General features: G+C 43.7%; 1 protein-coding gene across 2 annotated transcripts in view; it reads right to left on the bottom strand.

The window, feature by feature from the left end:
* The window catches only part of ADAMTS17 (ADAM metallopeptidase with thrombospondin type 1 motif 17), a 150,611-nt gene extending 128,421 nt beyond the window's left edge, over positions 1 to 22,190 (bottom strand). For both annotated transcript variants that reach the window (XM_072345770.1, XM_072345771.1), the window contains exons 1-4: positions 22,043 to 22,190; positions 21,137 to 21,480; positions 18,512 to 18,677; positions 6,131 to 6,303 (exon numbers count right to left, since the gene is read on the bottom strand). In XM_072345770.1, the coding sequence (XP_072201871.1) occupies positions 6,131 to 6,303; positions 18,512 to 18,677; positions 21,137 to 21,480; positions 22,043 to 22,112 (753 nt within the window). In that variant the 5' untranslated portion in view covers positions 22,113 to 22,190. The remainder of the gene's footprint in view (positions 1 to 6,130; positions 6,304 to 18,511; positions 18,678 to 21,136; positions 21,481 to 22,042) is intronic.
* Positions 22,191 to 23,618: the final 1,428 nt, after the last annotated feature.

Raw genomic sequence — 23,618 nt, 5'->3', positions numbered from 1 at the left:
CACATCAGCCCAACAAAAAAAACCAACTGTCTCTAAACACTGTGTTAAGTCTAGAAGGAACCTCAGTGAGAAAGTGGCAAGTCGTAAATGACTTGACGAAGAAGAATGAGACTAAGTTCAGTACAGGTGAATTATTGACATTTCAGCTGCACATAGACAACATTAAATCATACTGTTCAAGGTAGGTAGCTTGTGAGAATTATTATGGAGCTCAACTGTCCATTTGAAATAAAAATCCATGGGCCTTTCCTGCTTGAAAACAGACCCCATAGAGTCAATAACAACCTTCTGTCCTTCTTCCCTAGCCTACAAGAAAATAATTCAACAGGTTAAAGTTTGCTCACACAAGGCAACCAACCAGCTATCATCAACACATGAGCTAACAGTACCACGTGAGACGGCTGAGAGAAGGAAGAATGGGATTTCCCAGTGCAGATGTTCTCAAGGTTTATTTCTGCACAGACAGCACTAATTTATAGAGAGATCGACTCAGACACATCCCTTCCCACTCACAATATAATGGGCCGCCCTTCCTCAAGCTTGAAAAAGCATTATCACATCCTTGTGGCCATGGGAAAATAAAGAGTATTTGGGTTATTTTAGAACCTTTTGATTAAATGACGCGGCTGGGAACAGAAGTCAGCTGCATGAAACTAACAGTTTGCTAAACTCTGCCATGGAACAAGCTCCAAAAGTTGCTGTTCTAGGTTACCGCTTGCAGCACAAGAGAGCAGTTCAGCTGGAAGAGAAAGGGAAGTTCTTGCTCACTGAACTGAAGGGACATGATGAAAAACTGTCAATGCTGCTGAAACACAGACACGAGCACTGATTGCCCTGTTGAATGTAAACCATTAGTTTAGCTTCCATTCTATGAAGACTCATCAAAAGTCCAGATAAAGTACTTAGTAAAGAGGCATAGTCGAGCCTTAGAAAATAGAACAATGGAAGAGGAGTTGTCAGAAGAGCTTTATTCTTTTTCTACTGCATCTCCCTTCCTACACATTCCCCTGATACAGCCCTACTGCACAGCACACCCTAGAGAAAACAGAAAAGTATGAGGCCCAAATAATCTTTCTTCTCCATCTCCTCCTCCATCTGCATTCCTCCTGCCCTTCTTTCTCCTTATAGTTTTGACATCAATGAGACAGAATAAATGCAGTTCTGGCACGAGCAGTTCAGACCTGCCCCAACATGCACAAAGTGCAACCCAGACATGAGGAATTGAGCTAAGAGAGGAACTAAACTACATTAGTATAATATTTTTTATTTTTTTTTTCTGAAATTCTCAAGAGCTTCCTCTGCAGGTGGATGGTAGGAGGGAGACGCATGTGTTTCAGATGTTCAGCACAACAACCCTGAGGGTGAACTGCATTTTTTATTCCCCCTCCACATTCCTCTTCTTTTTCCTCTAACCCCCCTCCCCACCCATTCCCCAAGCCTTGTGTTCAAGCTCCAGCCTTCCCATTGCACTGGCTGCTGAAAGATATTTGGACAGCAGGAGAATTAGTTGGGTTTCTGAGGTTGTTCTTTTACTTGTTTTGAAAAGTGCTATTGGTTTCTAACACCCACCTGAAGCCAAGCTTGAAAATTTCCCTATCAAACATTATAAAAAAAAGAGCACATTTGTGTTCTTCATAAGACACAGTTGATCCCCCCCCCCCCCCAAATCTTGGGACTACCAGAGAGCAATCTTTATAAAGTGCTCAAATATCTGTACCTCATTCCCTTACATTCCCATTCCAATAATGAAAATTTTAGATCAGAGCAAGGGAACTGATTATCAGCAGCAGCTCTTTTGTGTGTCAGCCCCCAAGAGCATGGAGATGTAAATCCATCAATACATGCATGATAAAAATGTCTTTTTTATCTACTACTTCAACATGGATTTTCTCTGTGAGAGATTTGCTACGACAAAAAATGAGCTGTAGAGTGTTAAAGAAGGTTTCAGGGAGTAAAGCAGTATTATCCTCAAGAATGACATAAAAACTTTCCCTCTTAATTGCATCCAAAATATCACTAACTTCAAGTTACTGCTTGCTCCCGCAGAGGGCTTTCACACTAATCACACAGTTTAGGAACAGCTGCAGGAAAACTAACATGTACTACAGTAACTTATCCCTGCATCCCGGTGTGCTCTGCTCTCTCAGAAAAAGGCATGTTCAGTTATTCCAAAGCTCAAAAAATGCACTTTAATCTAAGAATCCCAAAGCCAAATAAAGCAACTATTAAATTACAATGTATTTGTGAAGATCTGCCGCAGTAGAGACCAGTATAACTGTCAAAGAGGACAGAGAATCTCCTTTTATTCTTACTGGCCACTTTTCTCAGATGAAAACAAAAGTGCAGAACTGCAAGAAAATGCATGTGTTTAATCCTTCAGAACCTGCTGAACTTAGTCCAAAAATACAGTTTCTGCAAGCAGACCCAGAGAAACAGGCGATACAATGCACTGAGATCTCCTTAACTTCGGCAGAGAAGCCTCAAGTTCAGTTCCTACTCATACATGACATAGTACCACAGAGAGAAATTCTGTGATCTGGGAAAAGCTGTCACACAACTTCAAAAGCTGGTTTATTAAAAGGAAGGGCTTGCATCTCTACAATGACATTCAAAAGTGAGTAACTTTAACAAGAATCCATTCTCTATTCATGGGGGATGGTCAGAACCACAGAGTATCATTAAAAAACACATCATTGTTTCTTCCATGAAGTTCTACCTGGAATTTCTGGATTGCAGATGGATTTTGAGTTGTTGTTTTTTTTACTGAGGAGTTTCCTCCCACCATCTCCCTCCCCACATCTCCCCCCATCCCCCAGATTTTCATTTACCAAAGGAGCAATAAAACAGTATTCTGTAATTTTTTGTAGTTTTCCCTTTCAGAAATTCTTGTAACGTAAATAGATATTAAATACTTGAAGGCAGATCACTTTGCTTAAAATGTCTATAAATATAAAACGCATTAATAGGACCTCTTAATGCTTGTTTTGTGGTTTGACAGTAAATGTAATGGCTTACAGAGAGGAGTTAATATACCCCTGACCAGTAACGTTCTATTTGCTTAAATGCAAGCCTTCAAGCCAAAATTAACATTCTGGTTTCTTTTAGAGGCAGCCCGCCATCCTGCAGTGTAGCTGAATAAGCACTGCCTAATATCATGGGGCAAATCCTGTCCCCCAGCTAAAGTGACACAGAAGGCTGACAGAAGTCTAGTGAGGCAGGCAGCAAGCAGAGGTCCCCAACAGCCTGGCCTTTGCTGTTTGGTTACATAGAGCACAACTGATATCGTATCAAAGAAAGTCATCAAGGGAATTTTCCCAAGGAAACACAGTTTTCACATTCCTTGAACTGTAATTTTACAAACAAGGAGCTAACACGCGCACACACAGATTTGTCACACCTAGTTCAAGCACTACCCAAAGAGCATGGCTGAAAGATCAGCTGAGGCTTACCTAAAACACCTTTCTCTTCATAAAATACATCTTCTAAAATATTCTTCTATTCCTCTATTGACAGTGTGAAGATCTGCTTTCATTATGGCAAACAGAATGCGAAAATTTCCTTTGATTTTCTTGATTTCTGCAATTATGAGATCTATGTGTTTGCCAGTTATTATTCCTCAGTATTATTTGAGCTTGCTGTCCTTTCTCAACTATTTTGTTCAGGAAGAGCCCTGAAAGGCACTTCGCTTCTACAAGTGTGGGAAAGCAGGTGGGCAGAGGTGAAGGACTATCAGTGTTTCTTTGAAGGCTGAGAAGCTGACACAAATTCAAATCCTACCAGACATCAGAAAAACCACACAGATGAGCCCCCAGGAGCAATGACTTCACAGTGGGAAGGATTTCAGCTGGACTTTGCACCTTAGGAGATATCAAATAAATGTATCCTCAGCCAGCAGTCCTCATCCATGTGCACTCTCTGGTGTCTAATAAAGGACTGAGCTCACACTAAAGCATCAAAACCTAGCACACGAGTCAACCAGCCAAATCCATTAGAAATTAAGCAGTTGTTTAGAAAACAGGCTTAGAGGTTCCAACCCATCAGCACAATCTCATATGCAAACTCACACCTAGCAAGAGCAAGCTAATGTTGCTGAGATGTACTACAGGACTTCTCAGTCTGGACACAGAGAAGCATTTGTGGCCAATTCTAGTTTAGAACCGGGCCTCTCAGTGCACTCAAATGTAACGATCTTGAGAGACAGACAAAAATACACAAAGATAGAGATACATTGAGATCTGCCCTGAAAGAATGGATCTTTTGTTACTAGGACAATCAAGACACGATTAGACTTAAGATTTAACAGCTCTCACAGCCACAATGGTCCCAGCAGAACTGTCAGGCATAATGGCAGTGGTTTATTAGCACAGTGACAAAACATTACAGAGCCAATTTCAGGAGAGCCACTCGGTTCCCAGTGCAAATGAAATATACCCATCACCCCTCAGGACGTCCCAACATCTGATGCATGGAAGAAACTCAGACCTGACACACACATTACATCCAGACGTGCATCAGGTTAGATTAAACAGAGACTAAAGAAGTTGACTTGCTGAGATGAACTGATGTCCTGTCAGCTCACTGCAAAGCTAGTATGTGAATTTACAAAGTGAGGAAACCAAGACCTTGAGGAGACTAAGGCTCTTGTGCCCCTAACAAATACATCCTTAAACACAGGAAAGCCAGTAGAACCTGAAAGGATGGTCACAAGAATGGATTTGCTGAAAGATGCTTCTTAAAGACCAATCCAACTAAGTAGAGGAATGCAATGATGCCCTGTTAAGTGACTACTGTCACAGCATGTTAAATGGCAAAATAAAAGGTAGAGGAAAGGGCAGAGAAGCAGCTCATTAAAGGAAAAATACTAGTTAAAATACTTGCTTAATCAGAGAAGTATTTCACTACAGGAGGGCTCCCTCACATCAGTGCTTAGTGAAGGAACATAAGACCTCTTAAAAAGCTCTGTTCTCCCATGGCTGGGCTAAACACTGAACACCTAACATTCATCTCCTCTCTTGGAAGCATGAGCAGTCAATTACTGTTAAGAGCTGTTATTTTTTTCCCCCAAGCCAACTTACTGCTCATGAACAACAACAGAGCTGTAGTCAGGAGAATGAACTGTTCCTGGATTTTACAGTAGCATGGGCACAGGCATAGAAACTTCCTTCAAGATTTCCTTGAGCAAGTGCCTCTGGAAGGACCCCTGCTGTCTCTAAGCAGAGTTTTCAGCATCCACATCTAATTTGGCCATTATCTTTTTATTGCCACTGCCAACAAGTGAGTGAGCAAGCATCCACTATGAGAGATTTGGTTTCCCTATCAGCTGAGGGTGAATACTACTAGGACAGCTAACAAATTAACACCAATACTCCATACGAGCTCAGAACTCTGAAAGGCTCTTGCCACTCACGGCAGATTTCCTGCATAATTCCTAAAATTATGCTGAAGCTCAACTCTGTTGGCTGCTCAGAATCACAAGCAGAAACACTTCATGCTCCAAAAAGTCCAGGAGTAAAGAGAATGGAATCAATGGAAATTCCTATCAGCTGGTAGTTTGGTATTGAGTTTTACATGTTTTCTACAGCAAGGGAGGCAGCCACTTTTATTATGTAAAAATCAGAGCTAGATACTGCCTCTAAAAGACTTCAAGTCAAGCTAGTTCATTTGCTGTAAATCAATATAAATCTCATCATCAATAACAATTTGTCTGCCTCCTACAACAAATACACACTGGGAAATATAGTCTTTAGAAAATGATGATAATAAAGAAGAAAAACACAAGAAACGTATCAGGTGAGACCATTTATCCATTCTGGGAGCCTCTCTTCCAATGTAAACTATAGGAGTACAAAAATATGGCAGAATGCACCACTCCTGAGTAATCATGGAATGCTTCCCAAATGAAAAATTGCAAGGCCCATTTCAAAATAGCTTTCATATTGCAATGTGACAAACACAGGGAACCACACAGATAGGGAGAAGCGGTACGTAACGCGAGAAAATAAAATCCTTTCTCATACCTCAAAGTCAAAACAGTGACCCAGTACAGCTGTCAAGGAAGCCAGCTTTAACCTACCCTAGATAAAATCCATTTACTCCCGCTTCTTCTTTAGACAATAAAGTACATACTCACCATATTCATAACTGTGAGGATGAATCTTTGGGCAGCCTCTGCGCCATGGTATTGGACCATATCAGCATCTGCCACCACCAAAGTTTCTACTGTGTATTCATTGGTAAGCCGAATGGCGTTTCTTCTCTCCCTCCAGTCACTGGTTGATTTCATCTTCTTTTGCCTCTTCTTTTCTAAAAGAAAAGAATTTATCAGGGAATACTACAGCTGGCAAGTCACAGTAAAGCATTTATATTCTTGTCAGCAAACACGCTTAAGCAAATTTAGATTTCAATGACATTTTTAATTACAAAGTTATTTGCAAATTAAAATCAGCAACTTACACATTCCATTGCAGGTACATCTTTTCTCGCATGTAGATTTATATGAAATCACTGGATTTCATGAAAATATGAAAGAGAATGGAGAAAAGAATTCAGAACAGAAAAGAAATAGCTGCAAATCAAACCAAGAAGTCGTGAACTTGCAAAAGCTTCAGAAATTGGAAGTCCCGCTTGTGGAAAAAAAGGAGCATTTCACAACAACGTAATTCCACAACAAGCTCTATGTAAGGAAGAGTCCACTGAAGAAACCTTCAGGATAGGAGAGTGCACTGTGGGATGTAACACAGTGTAGAATTTGCAGGCTGCTCTAAGCCAAGGAAGTTGTAAAATATTCCTGGAGTCAGTATTTCAATCAGCTTCATTTTAACTTGCTACCAGCGTTACTATAGCAATTTAACAGAACACAGAGTATGACACAAAGATTGAGCTCTAACCACTTAATTTTTTTTTTTAATTAAGTCAGATTGTTTTGGACCATGCGTTATTGGCCAACTGCAGAAGTCTCTGGATAAAACCCAGAAGTGCAGAAGGTCAGGCTAGATAAGACCTTTTCAAGCTTTCTTTGCTCATTTGTTGCTATTGGCATGAGCACCAGCACCAGCAGCTGCAGTCATTGGCCACCTACGTGCAGAGAGCTCACGTGCCTCTTTATATGGCACAAATACCAAAAGCAGGGAACCCCTAAACTAGTTGACCCTTATTGATCTTACATTATAAGAACCTGTAAGTACAACCCATGCTAAGGACTGCAGAATAAAGCATTAGTCATCTACTGCTAGCACAAAAATTAAAACACATCAGTTAAGTTAAACCTCCTCTCCTTCAAAATATAAGATTAATACATTAGTAAGTTGTCCTGTTTTAAACTGAAAGGTGAAATGTGTTTCACAGCTCAAAGGCAGTTATGCAAAGCAGCTGAGATACAAACAATGGAGAAATCAAGTTCAGATCTGAAACTGAGTCTACCCACTTCACTTCAGTCACAAGAACCATATTCATGTTTTCAATTGTAAAAAGAAAGAAAAGCAAATGAAGTCATTAAAACAAATGTATTTTACAGAAAAATACAAACTGCCAAGGTTCACGGAAATTATACCTACTTATTGCTCAGCTTGCAGTGTACTATGGATAAGGTATTGACACTGGTGCTAGCACCAATTTCTTCCAGTAAAAAAGGGAGCAGAACAAATAAAAGGTCCCAAAACACTGTAAAGGTAATAGACAATACAAAAGTGACACAGGACAGAGCATTCTGGATGATCTGACAGAAACCTGGTGTAGGGAACCTACTTTGGCAGGAGGGGTGGATTCAATAATCTCTAGAGGTCCCTTCCAACCCCTACAATTCTGTGATACCACCTCTCATTACACATCCTGCCTCCTGAAGCAGCAAGTAGTTTTCTGTAGACTTATTTTGAGACCTTCTCTTAGTAAGCAGCACCCTACAAGGGGCACTGATTTAAGGTCAGTGATCCCACAGCCTATTCACCAGCTCCCCGGCACAACTCTCCTTGAATTTCCCAACCTGGTAAATGCTCCAGCATCCAGATCCAGTCTCCCAGACTTCCTCGCATTCAAGGTGATCAACTCTACCAGTTATAGCTGTCCCAAAGCCCAGATGAAATGGACTCTGTCTTTTCATCCCATTTTCTGACTTGTCAATAGGCACATTTGCAGACACCCATTCCATCCCTTTTCTCAGTTGTCTAGCAGTCATGCCAGCATTGCTCTGTACATGCATTTGTGCCCAAGGCATCAGCTGTCAGCACTTGGTATATATTTTAAACTGACACAACAACTATGAAATTTGACTTCAAACTTTTGAAAAAGGGTTTGGAAATATTCCCCTTGGGTCAGAAAAGACAGACAGGAGCCTCTTGACAAGAGGGGAAAAATAAAATAAAATCCTGAGGTGCTCATAAATAATGGGAGCTACAATCAAAGATTAAAATTATCAAGTTTCAAGGCTTCTTTTCACAAGGACTGCAGACACAGCTGCCTCAGAACAGGATTTCTGTATATTTTTAAGTGCTCAAGAAAGGCAAAAAAGTAAAATGTGGAAACTACAAAAAAGGAAAGGTGAGTACATCTTTGATTTGCCGAATATGAAACAGAGATGACTTCAGCTTCTGTGAAATAGCCCCCATCCTTGTTTTTTGTTGTTGTTGTTCATTGTGTTCCATTCCATTCATGGGCCCATACCTCCCTCCCTCTGCAGAATTGCATCTTTTGCTGCAGGATTTTCAGGGTTATCATTTAAATAATGAGGGGTATGGAGTGGATTTGGAACTCAATGAAGCAGAAGATCATTCCAGTAAGACCACTAACTTCCTGGGTCTTGCTGCTGCCAATGAGAACCTTCTTGGAAACAGCAGAGATTCCTGCATCAAATTCTTGCTTTGGTAACTCTCTGCTGTTTTCAGCTGGTATAAATCTCTTACCTCTAGAGATCTTGCTCTTACAAAGATTCATTCAAATAAGTCTCAGCCTGATCCTGAATATGTAATGAAAACTGCTTTAATTGAAGAAAACAAATTTAGAGCCTTCATGGTTTCCACTTCAAAAATTTACCTTTGAAAAGAAGCCACTTTGTCAGTAAGAAAGCCACTATGCTAGACTGCAACTTGCATGCTGCGGAGAGAAGGTCATGCCATGGTCACTTGCCATGCAACTGCCTGGCATGGTCCCTCCTCCAGAGGCAGATGAGGGAACTGGCAAGGCTTTGCCTATTCCGCTCAGCTCCATTTTGGACAAAGCAGCTGTATAAAACTCCGATGTGTGATTTCTGGAAAGCAAAAGCAAAGGTACCTCTGGCAAATTGCTGGGAAGTCTCAGTTCACACAAAGCCTCTGGACTCCATCCCTTCGTGAGTTTTACTTGAAATTGTGGATTGGCTGCTTTCCACTGGGTGGCAGGGATTAGAAGTTGTGTGTGGAAAACTACCACCCCACAGGCTCAGTTAGAAACACAGCCAAAGTGACCTAACATCAAGAATCTGGACTCTTACCCTCATTCTCTCCCTAGCAGTCTCTAACCACAAGCTTACTGAGAACTCAAACAGGCAAAGCACAGTGGACCCAAAGGAGCCTACCAAGAGCTCAGGCAGTCATTAGTGATGCATTACTTAGGAGGTATAGCAAAGCAAAACAAACTACTCAAATGCAAGTCCCCTCTTTCTGTTTTCTTCTTTCAAGTTTGCAAATTCTCTATGAGGTAACTTTCCTTTAGCCTTGTCCTTTCTGCATTCACAGAAAGCTACTTTCTGAGTGGTTTCTATTTGCATCTTCCTGCCTCCCACACACGTAAACTATTTTCCAGTATAATCAAACACACAGACACAAAACAAAACTACTGATTTCATAGATGAACAGTCACAAATAGAACCAAGAGATACGTGCCTTCTGTATCAGAGATACCTGAAGAGGAGCATATCAGAAACAGTAAAAAACAAACAAACAAAAAAAACCACTCCTCATTAAACTCATAGGTGAGATAAGTGAGCTGTACCAAAGTATCAAAAATAATAATATAAAAAGACAATCTCTAGAATCTCACTTCAGAAACAAACCAGCACAAGGAGAAGTCTCCCTCCTGCCCTTTGTGATTTATGGACTATGGGCAGAGAAACCCTCCACGAGTATACAAAACCCCAAACTAAAATAAACATCAGCCATTAAAACAAGGATTAAATGCTTGGTGGATTCGTTATTTGAACAAATTGATGTTACAAATTTTGTGGCACAGATGTTAAGTGTTATTGTGAATGCATGAGAGGCCATAAAACATGGGCAGCAGGCTGTCAGAGAAGTTTACATTGAGGAGAGAATACATAACCAAACCGTGCGCTATTTTAGGAGTCAGGTGTTCCCTGCTCAAGAGCTCAGACAAATTCATGTGAAATAACAGCTGAAACAGCCAATCTACAGCACAGCACATATATGCTGTGCGTGACTAGGCCCAAGTGACATTCTCTTTTACCTGTCACTTTGACAGTGTATTACACAGACTATCTGGCCAAAAATTCCACAAAATTCAGGACTGTTAGCTGGTGGGAGAAGAGAAGTACACCACTGGATCCTCAGCATGAAATCCATGCAAAATCGCACAAGCTCACTAGCTGGCTTTTCTTTACAGGCTCCCACCCTCCCCATTACTAATCACCTGCAGAGCAACATGATCATATCACCTTCAGTAGTCCAGCAGTCTTTGAAATATTCCTCAGTACAGGAAAAAAACGTAAATAAATGTATATATAGCCCTTATTCTCATGATAAGCGCAACAGAGCTATTTTGGAGCCTCAATAAAAAGCTTCTTATGTTCAAGTGCTTCTTATGGCAACCCAACACATGTACAATTCCAAAGCAACCACCCCAAATGACCTTTTCTGATTACACACCGAAAGCCCTGCCTGGTTTCTGGCATGTCTCTGCTGTAACTGCAGAGTCCCCTCCTGCTCCTCATACTTCTCTTCCAGCAGTATTTCCCAGACTCATCTGAAAAACAATCTTCACTCCTAGCCCTTCATTGTTTTGCTCCCTTACCTCCATTCCTGTAATTCTAACTACCTTGCTATAGATCCTGGATGCAGTTCAACAAATACCACAAATAAGCAAAACTTTAGAGTCCTCCCAAAAGTCATCTAGTCTGTGTTTAAAAGATCAGCATACTGTATATGTATGTTTTGGACATCACCATTACATCCAGACACTGCACTAATTTAAAGTAAATTTTCAGAAATAACAATGACTTGATTTCATTTAAAAAAATAATAAGAAGAAAGGGAGGGTGTAAAATGGAAACCAAGAAGGAAGTGAGGCAGGAAATGGGGATTATCGGTGGCATTTACATCCCAGCCAAGAGTAAAGCAAAATCTGAAGAGAAGACAAGCAGGTTTCTTTCTTAGTTTGAATTAAGATCACTCATCCCTCCACTGGCTCCTGTGGGCATTATATCCAAAGCTCTGTGCAGTGGTTACCTTACAGCTGCAGTTTTCATCCATACAACAATAGAGATTATTTTCAAAACACTGATCTCCTGAAGAAAAAAAAATATAAAGGAACCACACTTCAGCTGCAAGGGCCTTGCTTGACACAGTTGTTTCCTTGACACCTTCCTTATGGCACTCACTTTTCAGCAGACACCAACAAGAACTGAAGAAGGGAACTAAGAACAGACACCAGTGATGTTACAGCCACAGCCAGCACACCCCAATCTACTTCCACCCACAGGAACATGCGGCCTCCTTCACCAGTGACCGTTTACTGCAAAACATTGTCCCTCTGCACTGGACTTCTATGTATCCACTAAAAACTTGGGATTCCAGGTTTACAGCAGCTAACTGGTGTCAGCAGGACATCTGAAGCTCAAGAAACAGAAATGGTTGCTCATTCAAATTACAACTAACTGTAACAGCCTCAGACCTCCTCTCTATTTTTAAGACCCGGCACCACAAAATGATTATACACTCCCAGTTTCTTTCTGAATAGAATGGAAGACAAAAGCATGCATCAATAGGAAAAACAACAACAACATCACTGCATAGTAGAATGATCACTTGCTCCCTAATCCACCTCCCAAAAACATTATTTTTCTTTATGTGACCACTTCCATAGCAAATCACAAATTCAGGACTATTCTTCTGCACATCAGCAAACGAGAACTTGAGACAGAAACCATGAACTCTGTGTTCCATCCAAAACATCAGGGAGACTTTCTTACAAGGATTGTTATTGAAACTAGCCTGTGGCTTAGACACATCAGTTAAAGCTTTATTCGTCTGCAAAACACAGTCATCAACACAACATGTCAGGACTTTGCCTTTCATGAAAGGTCAATATAGTACAGGAGAGGCACTATGACCTCCACCAGCTCACTGGATCAACTTGTCAGCAGGGCTTCAGAAACTGCCACCTCCTTAACTATGTACACTCATCTCTTTTTAAAAGCACACCCTTGTAGGCTCTTCATCCAACTAGAAGCAAGGACTTGCTTGTAAGACAGAAAACAACCTAACGTTACACAAAGCAGGCACATTGAGCATAGTTTAATGGTAAGACTATTAAAGTGGGAATGGAAATACCTGCTCTGTCACTCCCTCTTAGCCTCTGTGGCTCGGTTCCTCCTCCTATATTTGATCTGCTCTGTTACTAGTTGTACTCTGAAGCAGAATTGATATCCTTTGCTTGTGACAGACACAAAGGTCCCAACTTGCCTGAGGCCATGGGGGAAGATCCTGTAACACAAATATAATTAAGATCCAAATGACAATGGCTGATATAAGTAAGAGTGAACTCAGAGTCCTCAGTTTTGATCACTTAAACTTAGCAGATCTGAAACCAATCAAAGCACAGTCTTGTCTTAATCCCCTTCAAGGGCTTTAGAGACTACAAAACACTTGGCTGCAGTTATGCTGTGAAAAACAGCATCACTGGCCTCCAGGTTTATTTTGTTTTAATGAGTCTTTAGAAAACGTGCTTGGTTTGTAAAGAATGTTTTCACAACTTTCAACCCTACCAATCTGTGAAGTATGGCAGCTGAACTCCAACCACTTCTGCTGAAGGTGAAGGAGTCCAAGGAGACTTTATCAAACCAGGAGCTCCTCACTTACAACCTGGCCCCACTATTACACCTACACCTCGAGAGAGGTAGCACAGACCTCCTCAGACACCAGACAATTTGTTTCTGGCAACATGCAAAAGCCAGTAAAGAATGCAGTTTATCTCCAATAAATGTGTTGGCTCTGCAGGTCAAACTGAAGTGAAAAACAGTGTAATAGTTATTTTTAATCCCTTACATATACACATGTGTCAAACTACACGGGGAACAGATCACAGAAAGAAACTGCCAGTTCAAGGAGCAACTTGTCAGAGCCAAAGCCTCATAGTACCACAGCCAGCTCAGACTTAGTAGATCTAATCTTTAAATAAAGAAGGTGTTTGAGAGTTAGAGGTTAGAGGCAGTAGTCCAAACAATCTCTAATTTTTAGTGCTTTCAGTCTTGGACACTCAGTTTAGGACACATACTATAGCTGACGATTCAGAATTACAAACTACCTCAAAGGAAGCTTAGTACTTTTGAATGGAGGCAAAACCTTCCACAAGGTGTTCCCATCTTGGCCACACAAACATGTAGGTGCCCAACACATAGTTGTTTCCACATGTAAGATCCCAAGAGATCTGCTGAAGGTCGCAAGTCAAAAAGCAGCAGGAAGCAGAGCCAGCAGAGTTCCAATTCCCAACTCTTGGCTCCAAGCCTGAGCTATGATTTATGACAATACGGAAAAAATGAAGACAGCTAAAAGGTAAGCAATGCATCTTAGTCTGCCTGGAGCCACCTGTCTGCCTTCCTAGCCAAAATGACCACTGGAATAGCCATAAACATCCTGAGAGAAGGATGGTATACATCACACACTTCAGCTCATTAGCACCCACCAGTTTAGATATCATCAAGTTCCAGGGGAAACTAGCATTAATTTTTATCAGTAATCAAGTGGAGGAGCAGTACATTCTACTTCAGCAGCTGCTCTGGAGAAGGAAGAAATCCATTAACTACAGATATTCGTGCATCTTTTTTGCACCTTAACAGTACACAAAGAAGAACCTGGAGCACGCCCCTCCATAAGGCTGCTGTTTGTCAGCCATGGAGAAACCAAAGGATTTACCCACACAAGACATACTCCCATGGGTAACGTGCTGAAGCACCTAATTTCTGATACAGGGAATCCATCAATACTTGCAAACACTTAATCACATTACATCTTCTGCATTGCTGAAATCCTTGCTTTAATTCTTCAACAGATGCTTCCTAATATGGACTAACACAGGTTGCATTACATCTCTCTATTTTTAGCGCACGTGTTTTTTGGCCATAACAACTGCTGTTTCAGGCCAAGTCAAACCTGCAGAGAAAACACATCTAAGAGACAATGATTAAAGATGGGGAAACGCAACATAGCAGTAACATGTGTTTAGGATTTATACCTGTTCAGGGAAACCATTCCCCACATTTGATACCTGCATACTAGTGCTTAAATTACTGCCAGCTTTGATCAATTGTTAAACAGTTTGCAAAATAACTAGATAGAGAAGCAATGCATTGTTATTTTCTGAATTAAAATGTTAATCTTCCTGTGTTTATTTTCCTCTATTAACTTCTCTCCAGGCAGCACATTTGTATTAAACAAAAACTGGTTCATTCAAGATGACAAAAGGGGGTTTAGAGCAAGCTCGCATATAAGAGTAATTTATGAGGTCTACACCATAAACATGAAATAACAACCTACCCTCCTAAGACAAGCTGCTCTCTCTCATACTCATGGGCTGTATTTTATATCAAATCCCTTCTATGTAAAGGGACTTTAATGCATCACTGGAGACTTCTGGAAACGTTACAACAGAACTTACTTTTCTCAAAGAAACAAAATGTTATGACACAGTTAGAAGAGATTCCTAGGCTTTCGTATCATGGTTTAACTCCATCTTTAACACAGATATTTTCCCTCAGTAAAAAGAAAAAAAAATCCACAGAAAACCCAACAACTGTGAGGAAGAAAAAAAAACAAACAATAAAAAAACCACAACATAATTTTTACTTAGATTTTGAAGGCATAGGGAACATGTAAAATATATGCTCAGATCAGATGAGGTTACCGGGGAGTTTGTGGAGTCTCCCTCCTTCAAAGATCTTCAAAGATCACCTGGGCAACCTGCTTGAGATGGTTCTACTTGAGCAGCATGGCTGGATCAGATGGACCCAGAAGTCCCTGATAATCCAAACCCACCCTGCAGTTCTGAGATCTCAGCAAATATTAAACTACTGTTTTTCCACACATACTGTCACACGAAAACAACTTTATTGTGTGTATACACACACACAAACACACACACACACACACACATATATATATATATATATATGATCACAGAGAGATAGGGCAATGAAAAAAACACTGGCTCAGGTATTTTCTAACACCACCCTAAGCTTTAGGGTGCTAATACAGCAGATCATACAGTCCCCAACCAGTCCTTCCTGCTCTGCCTATTTCTTCCTGGTCAACAACTTTTCATACAGCATTTGGTTAAGGGGAAAGACAGACACTGTTAGAAAACAAATTAGCCCTTCAGCATCTTAAGCCTGGGAATAAGTTAAGCTTATGCACAGACATCCAGGCCTAACCTGAGGGCACTGCAAAAGATATGTATGATGCATTGAAACAGAGACTTCTCTCTCACTTGGCTCACATTTTGAACAATTGTTATTTATATATATTAAAGCCTATAGTCAGAACTCTACTCTCTTTACAGAAAAATCACAAGTACGAGGCCTTTGACAAGAGTTGTCAAGATCATCTTTAAAAAAAAACAAAACAAAACAAAAACCCAGCATGTTATGATATATTTGTACCCCAAGTTCAGCCCAGATTCTTTGGTTATCATCTCTAGAAGAACCTTTCACATCAGTGGTGCAAAGCTATTTCCCGTGCTTCTAATGACGCCATGCTTCAGAGCTAATGAAACCCAACCTTCCCTTCCTTCCCCCTCACAGCGTATGCACCTGGAAATCTTTTAATGGGTTTTCTGTTTGCCTCACAGGGGCTCATGTTCATGCCTGTGCAAAAACATGCATTGCAACTTCAAGTCTTCCTCTTGCTGTATGACAGGTGATAAAAATACTACAGATACACATATCGTATGACTAACAATGCCACCTGGCCTATGATCCATTCTTTGCTGCTTGAGCACTTCAGAATTTAAACAAAAGAATTAAAATATCAGCCCTGAATCAACAGACTGGGGATTTTTTAACCCATTATTAGCCACTTTCAGCTTCAGATCTCAAAGATCCAGTCATGCATGACTTTAAGTGCCTTTCCACTTCTGACAACAGATTAATCCTCCTATACAGATTATACCAGGGGAAATTTAACTCCTGCAAAATTCTCCCACAACTCTAAAAAATTCTAGCGTTGTAGGACATGTTATTTCATTTAAAATAAAGGAGTTGTTTCAGAGATTTTAGCAGCCATTTACCAAACCAGACTGCCAGCATTACCCAGCCCCAAGGGACTGTTTATTTCAGCTTTCCTCTCCCATCACTTGGGTCTATGAAGAAAATACCACAAGGAGAATGCTTTTGGAAAGCTGTGCTCTGCACTCTCCCCTAGTGCTGACACACAGCACCTCCCGATTAAGCTCATTTTGCTTTCCTCAATTATTTCCTCCAAATACTCACGTAAATTACTGCATCACTAGGCTTTTTCCCCTCAATCACTTAAATGTAGATATCATAGGAACCACCACCACTCCTGACAACAAATTTTGCCATTGAGTTCTGCTAGCTATGTTTAAACTCTCACACGTTCAATAACCATTTGAATAGACAGCACGTGATGCTTTCATTTTGGTTGAATCCCAAACAACTCCACAACATACTACAAACTGATGAATTGCATTGAAAAAAAAGCATCTTTAAAGGTGATTCTTACCTGTTCCAGAAATTCAAGAAGAACGGGTAAGGAATGGAAATGCTCAAGTGTGACAATTCTGTGGCTTTGAAAACACCCTTTTCCAGGAAAAACTCTGGAAGTGAGCCCCAAGATCACCATCACCACACAATTTCATTACAAATAGACCTTTTGTGTGTCAGAGAGGATTAACTTTTTTTCGTTTCTAAAGTCTGGTGCACAAAAGTTAATCCAAACCAGACAGGAGTCAATTAGGTCGTTAATGTGCTAAACCTATTAACAGCCATGACTTACATTTCTTCCCCGCAACAATGAAAAACATTCAAGAGTTTGCCTTTAAGTGGCAAAGCCCATGAGCAATTTCATTATTTTACAGCACAGCTACTTGAAGCAGTGGCTGTTTGCATAAGCAAGTAGTACTCCCACTGTGTTGCAGCTGAGTGTTTTGTTCCCCTTTTAGCCTAACCAGCTTGCAGCTAATGCAAAGAACCAGCACCCAAGGGATCCAAGTTCTGTTTGGTGCTCTTTTACAAACTCCTGTGTAATGTGGAGCCGGTGTGTGCATGTCTGTGTCTCTCCTCACCTAAAGCCATCCTGTTCTTGCACAAGAGTCAGCAAAGCACATGCTATCCCCAACTCCAGTCAAATACGAAAAGCAAACTGTATTAAGCTCATTCTTCTTGCTGCTGACATTTCCTTGTGTGTTTAACCACAGAGATTGCTTATGACCAACCTATTGTTCCATACTCACAGATTTTACCTGTCATTTCTGCTTCCTATTTTTGTCCCTTTAACAGCCCAATAGAAGGTAACACAGATATCTTAACATGCTGCCTTTATTTAGCACACAGTCCATTCGGCAGAAGATAGAAGCTGAAATACTGATAATGGGACAGAGGAGGAATAAAATGAAAAGAATTTAAAGAAATGACTTTGTATAGTTCATTAAAAATACCCTATGTATACAGCACACCTAGATGGTGGTGAAGAGGGTGCAAAACTGCATGAGAACACAACCAGATCTTTAGCAATTGACCAGCACACACTAAGTGCCTTCTGTGGCCTTAACTGGAAGTAGCTGAAAGACAGGAAGAAAACTAAAATAATTAAGTCTGCCCAGCTGACAATGCAACCTGATGTATTCTGTCATGGATAGAGTGTTCTTCCAGACAGAAGTAGAAATGATGGCATACAAGAAGCTGAAAAGGAAAGGGTGAGAGGAACTGTTCACCTCTTTTCCCCTCCAGATAATTTTTTGTCCTGTTAAGTGGATTCCCAGATATAATCTTCACCTATATGTATATATGTATATATATATATATATATATATATAACTTCTGATTAACTGACATAGAAGTAACTGAAATGACGCTGTCATTCTGAAACGTAAGAATCATCATCTGTCCACACCTACATCTCTGCCACAACTCCAGTGAAAAGCTGAGATGAAAAAGCACCCCCCACAACTGACTTCAGTTTCAAGACACTATTTTTCACTACTTCCAGCAGTCACAACACCTGAGTTACAAAATAGAGACATACAACAGTTACAACTAGATCCACATGGCTGTTCTCTTGAGCTACTTCAAGCTCACCTGCTACAACCTTGCAGTGCTCATCAGGAACGTGTGACTTCAAAGAATGGCTGGATTTTGTGGATCGTCTTCGTCTGATGAAGTGTTCTTTTCCGCTAAACGAGGTCTCTGATGTATTCACTGGTTGTATTAACATGTGCTCTGATCCAATTTGAATATACCCAACCTATCCACAACAGAAGAAAAAAGGATATCAGTTTGTTATCTTACCCATTTTTATCAACCCAGTCTTACCCCAGATGGTTTCCCTGCAATCATTATTCACAACGTGAGGAAAAGTGAACATTGTGTATTACGTAGATTGAACATGATCAATTAAGAACTTCGTCTGCTTTTCATATTTATCTTTTATTACGTAATAATATTCAGAACCATCATTATGCAAAGCACTATACGTGTCCCAAAAGAGTTCTTGTCAACACCTGTCCTTCCACTTCTTTCTCTCCCTTCAACTAGAACACTACTCCAGCTGGAAGCATCACGATGTACACCTATGTTCAGTTCACCTGAGAGCAAATAAACCCTATTCACATAAATGTTTTCATAACCACCCTTCTAATTGACAGCTAAAATTACATTAAGATTAGACTGTTATTAAGTGGCATCTCTGCAGAGAGATCCCACATTGGATTGTTCAGGAAATGCCCAACTGCAATGCTAGCACTGCTCAGGACATGAACCACAGGATACACAGGCTGCATTCCATAAACAGTCTTTCTTCCAACCTGAACTGCAGGCCTTGTCTGTACGCCCGCCAGCAAACCTTTAATAGTGATGAGGGTAAAAGGCTTTCTCTGTAAACAGTGCCTAAGCGAACAACTAGAATAACTCAAGTTCACTGTAGCATTGGTTTGGGTATTTTAACTTGCCAGGTTACATGGCAAACAATTGGGCTCTAAAATCACTTGACTTCAGGGCCATTCCAGACTCAAAACCTCCTAGACCATCCGAGGCACTCTTCATTCTTCCCACTCATTTGCATAGCTTTCACTACAGGTGTGCAGATCTAGTACAGCCACTACAAAATGCTGTGTACAAAACAGTCACAGAACACAGGCTAAAATCTACTACGTTCCCTGCTTACTAATAAGCTTACAAAGCCAAAAGGTCAATTTAGCCAGGAAAAAAGCCTATGTGGTTATGTAGATCATCTTAAGTTTAGGGTCAGCTTACAGATACTTATGTTTTCTGCTATTTTTCACTTCAAAGGTGTTATAAGCCTTAGCTAGCACATATGTACTGTGCATCTGCTCTGATCACTTTCCTCATTCCTGGTGGTTATCTGAATAAAGAGCAAACGAACAGATTCCTGCAATCAGAAAGGAGCCTCAACACACAGACATCTGCCCACATCCCCCTCAGTGCTCCCAGGACCAGATTCACAAGCAAAAGCGAGCAGAGCTTTACCAGCATTTCCCCTTACACAGGTGGTAGCACTGATTTGGGCCCCCAGGAGCGCCACAAACAAGCAGCTCTGACAGGAGCCATTTGACAGAAGCCACTTTTTGATCCCAAGTTACATCAATGTGCTCAGTTATACCAACTTACCCATAGCTCAGAATTCATTACACAAACAGATACCACAATATCTCACCTCATTGTGAGTTCTTTCCCAACTTTTCAGCTGGGATCATCGCCAATCGCCTTCACTCCCCCCCTCCTCCATCCCCTGACATCAGGCAGTCAATACCTACAACCTAGTGCCTACAACTACATTTCTCTTATCAAACAGGCTCCTTCTGTCCGTGTGTTTTTTAGCCCTGATGCAGCCGGTCGCACTGGAAGCTCTCGGTGACCGGGGATAACGAAACGTGCCTAGCGACAAAAGAGCGGAGCTATCGCTGACTTAAAGCCCGAAGCAGAGGAATCCGCTCCGAACTGTGAGGATGCCCAGCTCAGCTCACAGTGCCACTCCACCGCTCACTATCTCCAAGCCACTTCTTTTTATCTCCTTTAAACCTGAGGCACAGCGCCCTCAAACGGTTCAGAAATGAAGGCTCCGGCTTTCTCAAGCATCTTTCTGAGCATCTAAATCTTCATTTCCCCGAGGAACACAAAGGCCGTCCCACACCGGATCCCCCCCAGCACACACACGGGGCATCCCCGGCGCTGTGAGGCCACCTGAGGCGGGAAACGCACCACAGAGGGTTCGTCCCCGGCCCGCCGCCCCCAGCCGCACCGCAGGGATCGCGGAGGAGAGCACGGGGCAGGCAGGTGACAAACCGTGCCCACCGACCTGCCCAATGGCGGGACAGCAGTCGGGACAGCCCTCAAGGCCATCGACAGCTCGGGGCTGACGGGGAGCCCCGCTGACCGGGATCCCTCAGCGCGGCCAACGGCTGAGGAGAAGCGCCCGCGCTGAGAGGAAAAGCGCCGCGGGGACAGCGGAGCTCGGCACGGCCCGGGGGGGCGGACGGGACGCGCAGGGCGCGGGAGCGGCACGCAGGAAAGCGGCGCCGAGGTGAGGGGCATCCGCGGGGATGGGACGGGGGGGCTCTAGAAGGGTCGGTGCCGACGGGAAACACCCTCGGGGTCAGCGGAGGGGCGGGGGGGGGAGAAGCGGCGGACGGGGAGCGCCGCGGGGCAGAGGTCCCTGAGAGCGGGGGCGGGGCGGGGAGGCAGTACCAGCCCAGCGCAGGTGCTGAGAGAGGCGAAGGAGTCGCTGCGGTTCAGCACGCGTCCCGTGTAGAAGCAGAGCCGCTCCGCCGGGGGCCGCCGCTCCTCCCCGCGTCGATGCTCCACCACGAAGTCCCGGGCGAGAAAGCGCAGGTCGCGGCGGAGGTGCACGTAGAGCTCGGTGCCGGCGGCGGGCAGGCGGAGCAGCAGGGCCTCTCCCGCCGCCGCCTCCCGCAGCAGCTCCCGACGGCGCCGGCCTCCGCCGCGGTCCCCTCTCCCGGCGGGCGGCAGCAGGTGGATCCTCTCCAGCGCCACTCGCTCCGGGATCACCACTTCCAGCTCCGCTCCGCCGGCTGCAGGCGAGAAGGAGACAGCGGAGGCTCAGCGCTCGCGGTCCGACGGGGCGGACGGTGCCCCGGACCTCCCAGCGCCGTTCTGCACGAGCCGGACTGCGGCTGCGATCCCCGCGGACTGCAAGTCGTGGAGCCAGCGGGAGGAATTTCTTCCCCCGTATATATGTACGCACGTTAGGATTGAGAAAGAACGCGCGGGGAAAAGAGGAATAAAGCAAACGCTCGAGCTACTTGTATCATTAAAATATATATATAGCTCAGACACAAGCATCGCGTTTCACCAACCCCAATAAAAATCTGCAGGGAGAAGGGGAAAAGCAGAGCGAGCCGGAGCCGCAGCCAAGGACAGTCAGCAGCTTTCCACATGAAACGTTACAGCAGCAGCGAGAGGACAGGAAAGGAAAACGCAGGAGCCTGGAGCGGTTCAGGCTGCAGAGCGGGACCGCGGCCACGCCGGGGGGATCCGCCGCGCGCCCCGCGCCTGCAGGCGGCCGCCCGGAGCGGGACCCCCATCGCGGCGGGCCGTCAGCGCCTCCGGGGATGCGAAGGAGAGAAGCGCTACCTGTGCCGACGTTCAGTCCCCAGAGCAGCAGGCAGGGAAACACGAGAGGCAGGAGGCAGCCGTCAAACATTTTATGGCGGCGGCGGGGCCCAGCGCGGAGCGGCGGAGCAGGAGCAGGAGGCGGCGGCGGCGCGGCCCGGAGTGAGCCCTGCCCGCCCTCGGAAAAAGTAATCGGCGCCGCCGACAGCCCCAGCGTGCTGGGCGCCCGGACACGCCCCCTCCGCGGCCCCGCGCGCTCATTGGCTCGCGCCCCCCTCGGCGCCCCGCCCTCCGCCCGCCCATTGGCCGCGCGCTGAAGGCGCTGGGCGGTGCGGGGAAGGGTGCACGTGGGTGAGGGCGGCCGGAGGGGGGCGCACTCTCCTGCCCCGGCCCGACGGGGCGACGCAGCGGAGCGTACAGCCGCTGCATCCCGGGGATCCGTGGGAACGACTGCGACACCCGAGCGGGGCGTGGAACAGCTGACAGAGCACGGCGGAGTGGAGAGTGCTGCCGCGCTGTCCACATGGCCCATCATTCGCTGCCGACAGAAGCTTGATGCTGCTGGGCAGCTGCTCTCTTGATTCATTCATTTTCTACAGCCTTTCCCACCGCCAGTCCTGATCCCTTCTTTATTTCTCAAAAGACCAGGAAATAAAAAGTGAGATGGGAATACGTGAGCACACAAAGGTGTTAGGTAATCTTAGAACAGAATATAGGAATGTTAAGGTTGGAAAAGACCTCTAAGATCCACCTACCACCAATAGTGCTCAATAAACCATGTCCCTAAACACATTTCCATTTGGTGGGCTCTGAATCAGTTTTTGTGCTCCCAGCATGGCTGAGTTACGGCAGTTTCATCCCTGTGAGGACAAACAGCTTTGGGGTGGTGCTAAGAAAGCTGTTAGAAACTAGAAAAAGGGCTGGGGAGAAGCTCAGCAGACAACTGCAATAGTGCAAAGTGAAGGGGAGAACAAGGAAACGGTGAGTTAGAAAGATCTGGACTGTATAGTCAGCTAAGATATAACTCAAGATATTTCACCAAACACGGCCTTCTTCCACTCACCAGCTGAGAACCAGACTGCAGTCAGGCAAACAGAAAGAGGAAACAAAGTAGAAGCCATCACACATGCTTGGCCTCCTTCACTGAGCCAGATCTGCCCCTTCCCAACTCAGACAAGTCCCTATCAGCCTTACAGCCTTACGACCAGGACCTAATTTGCATAGGTCTACATACTTCAGGCTGACTGTAATGCAATGGAAAGTGCAGCAATAACAGCAGAGTAACAAGGACCTAAGCTGAAGCAAGTAAGGAGCTGCTCAAACATGACAGCCGTAGGTGCAAAAACAAAGGAAAGAAGTTGCTTACTTTCAGAAGGCCTCAGTTAAGCAGGGATCATCAGCAAGATCCCCTTACCTCCACTGCCAACACTTAAATGAAGTCTGGGATGGAGTGAATCCACTCATATGCATTGCATACACCTGGGTGGGCCCTGCCTTCCCACCAGCTGCTCAATCACTGTTTCAAGCCATGTCTTGGCATTTCTGCTATGCTCACAAAAGTTACCGGTCTGAACTGACAGCCCCTTCCTTGACTTTT

This window comes from Excalfactoria chinensis, chromosome 10, assembly GCF_039878825.1.
Source record: "Excalfactoria chinensis isolate bCotChi1 chromosome 10, bCotChi1.hap2, whole genome shotgun sequence".
Taxonomy (NCBI): domain Eukaryota; kingdom Metazoa; phylum Chordata; class Aves; order Galliformes; family Phasianidae; genus Excalfactoria; species Excalfactoria chinensis.
Note: the sequence above shows the minus strand (reverse complement) of the source record. Positions and strands in the feature narration are given on the sequence as shown.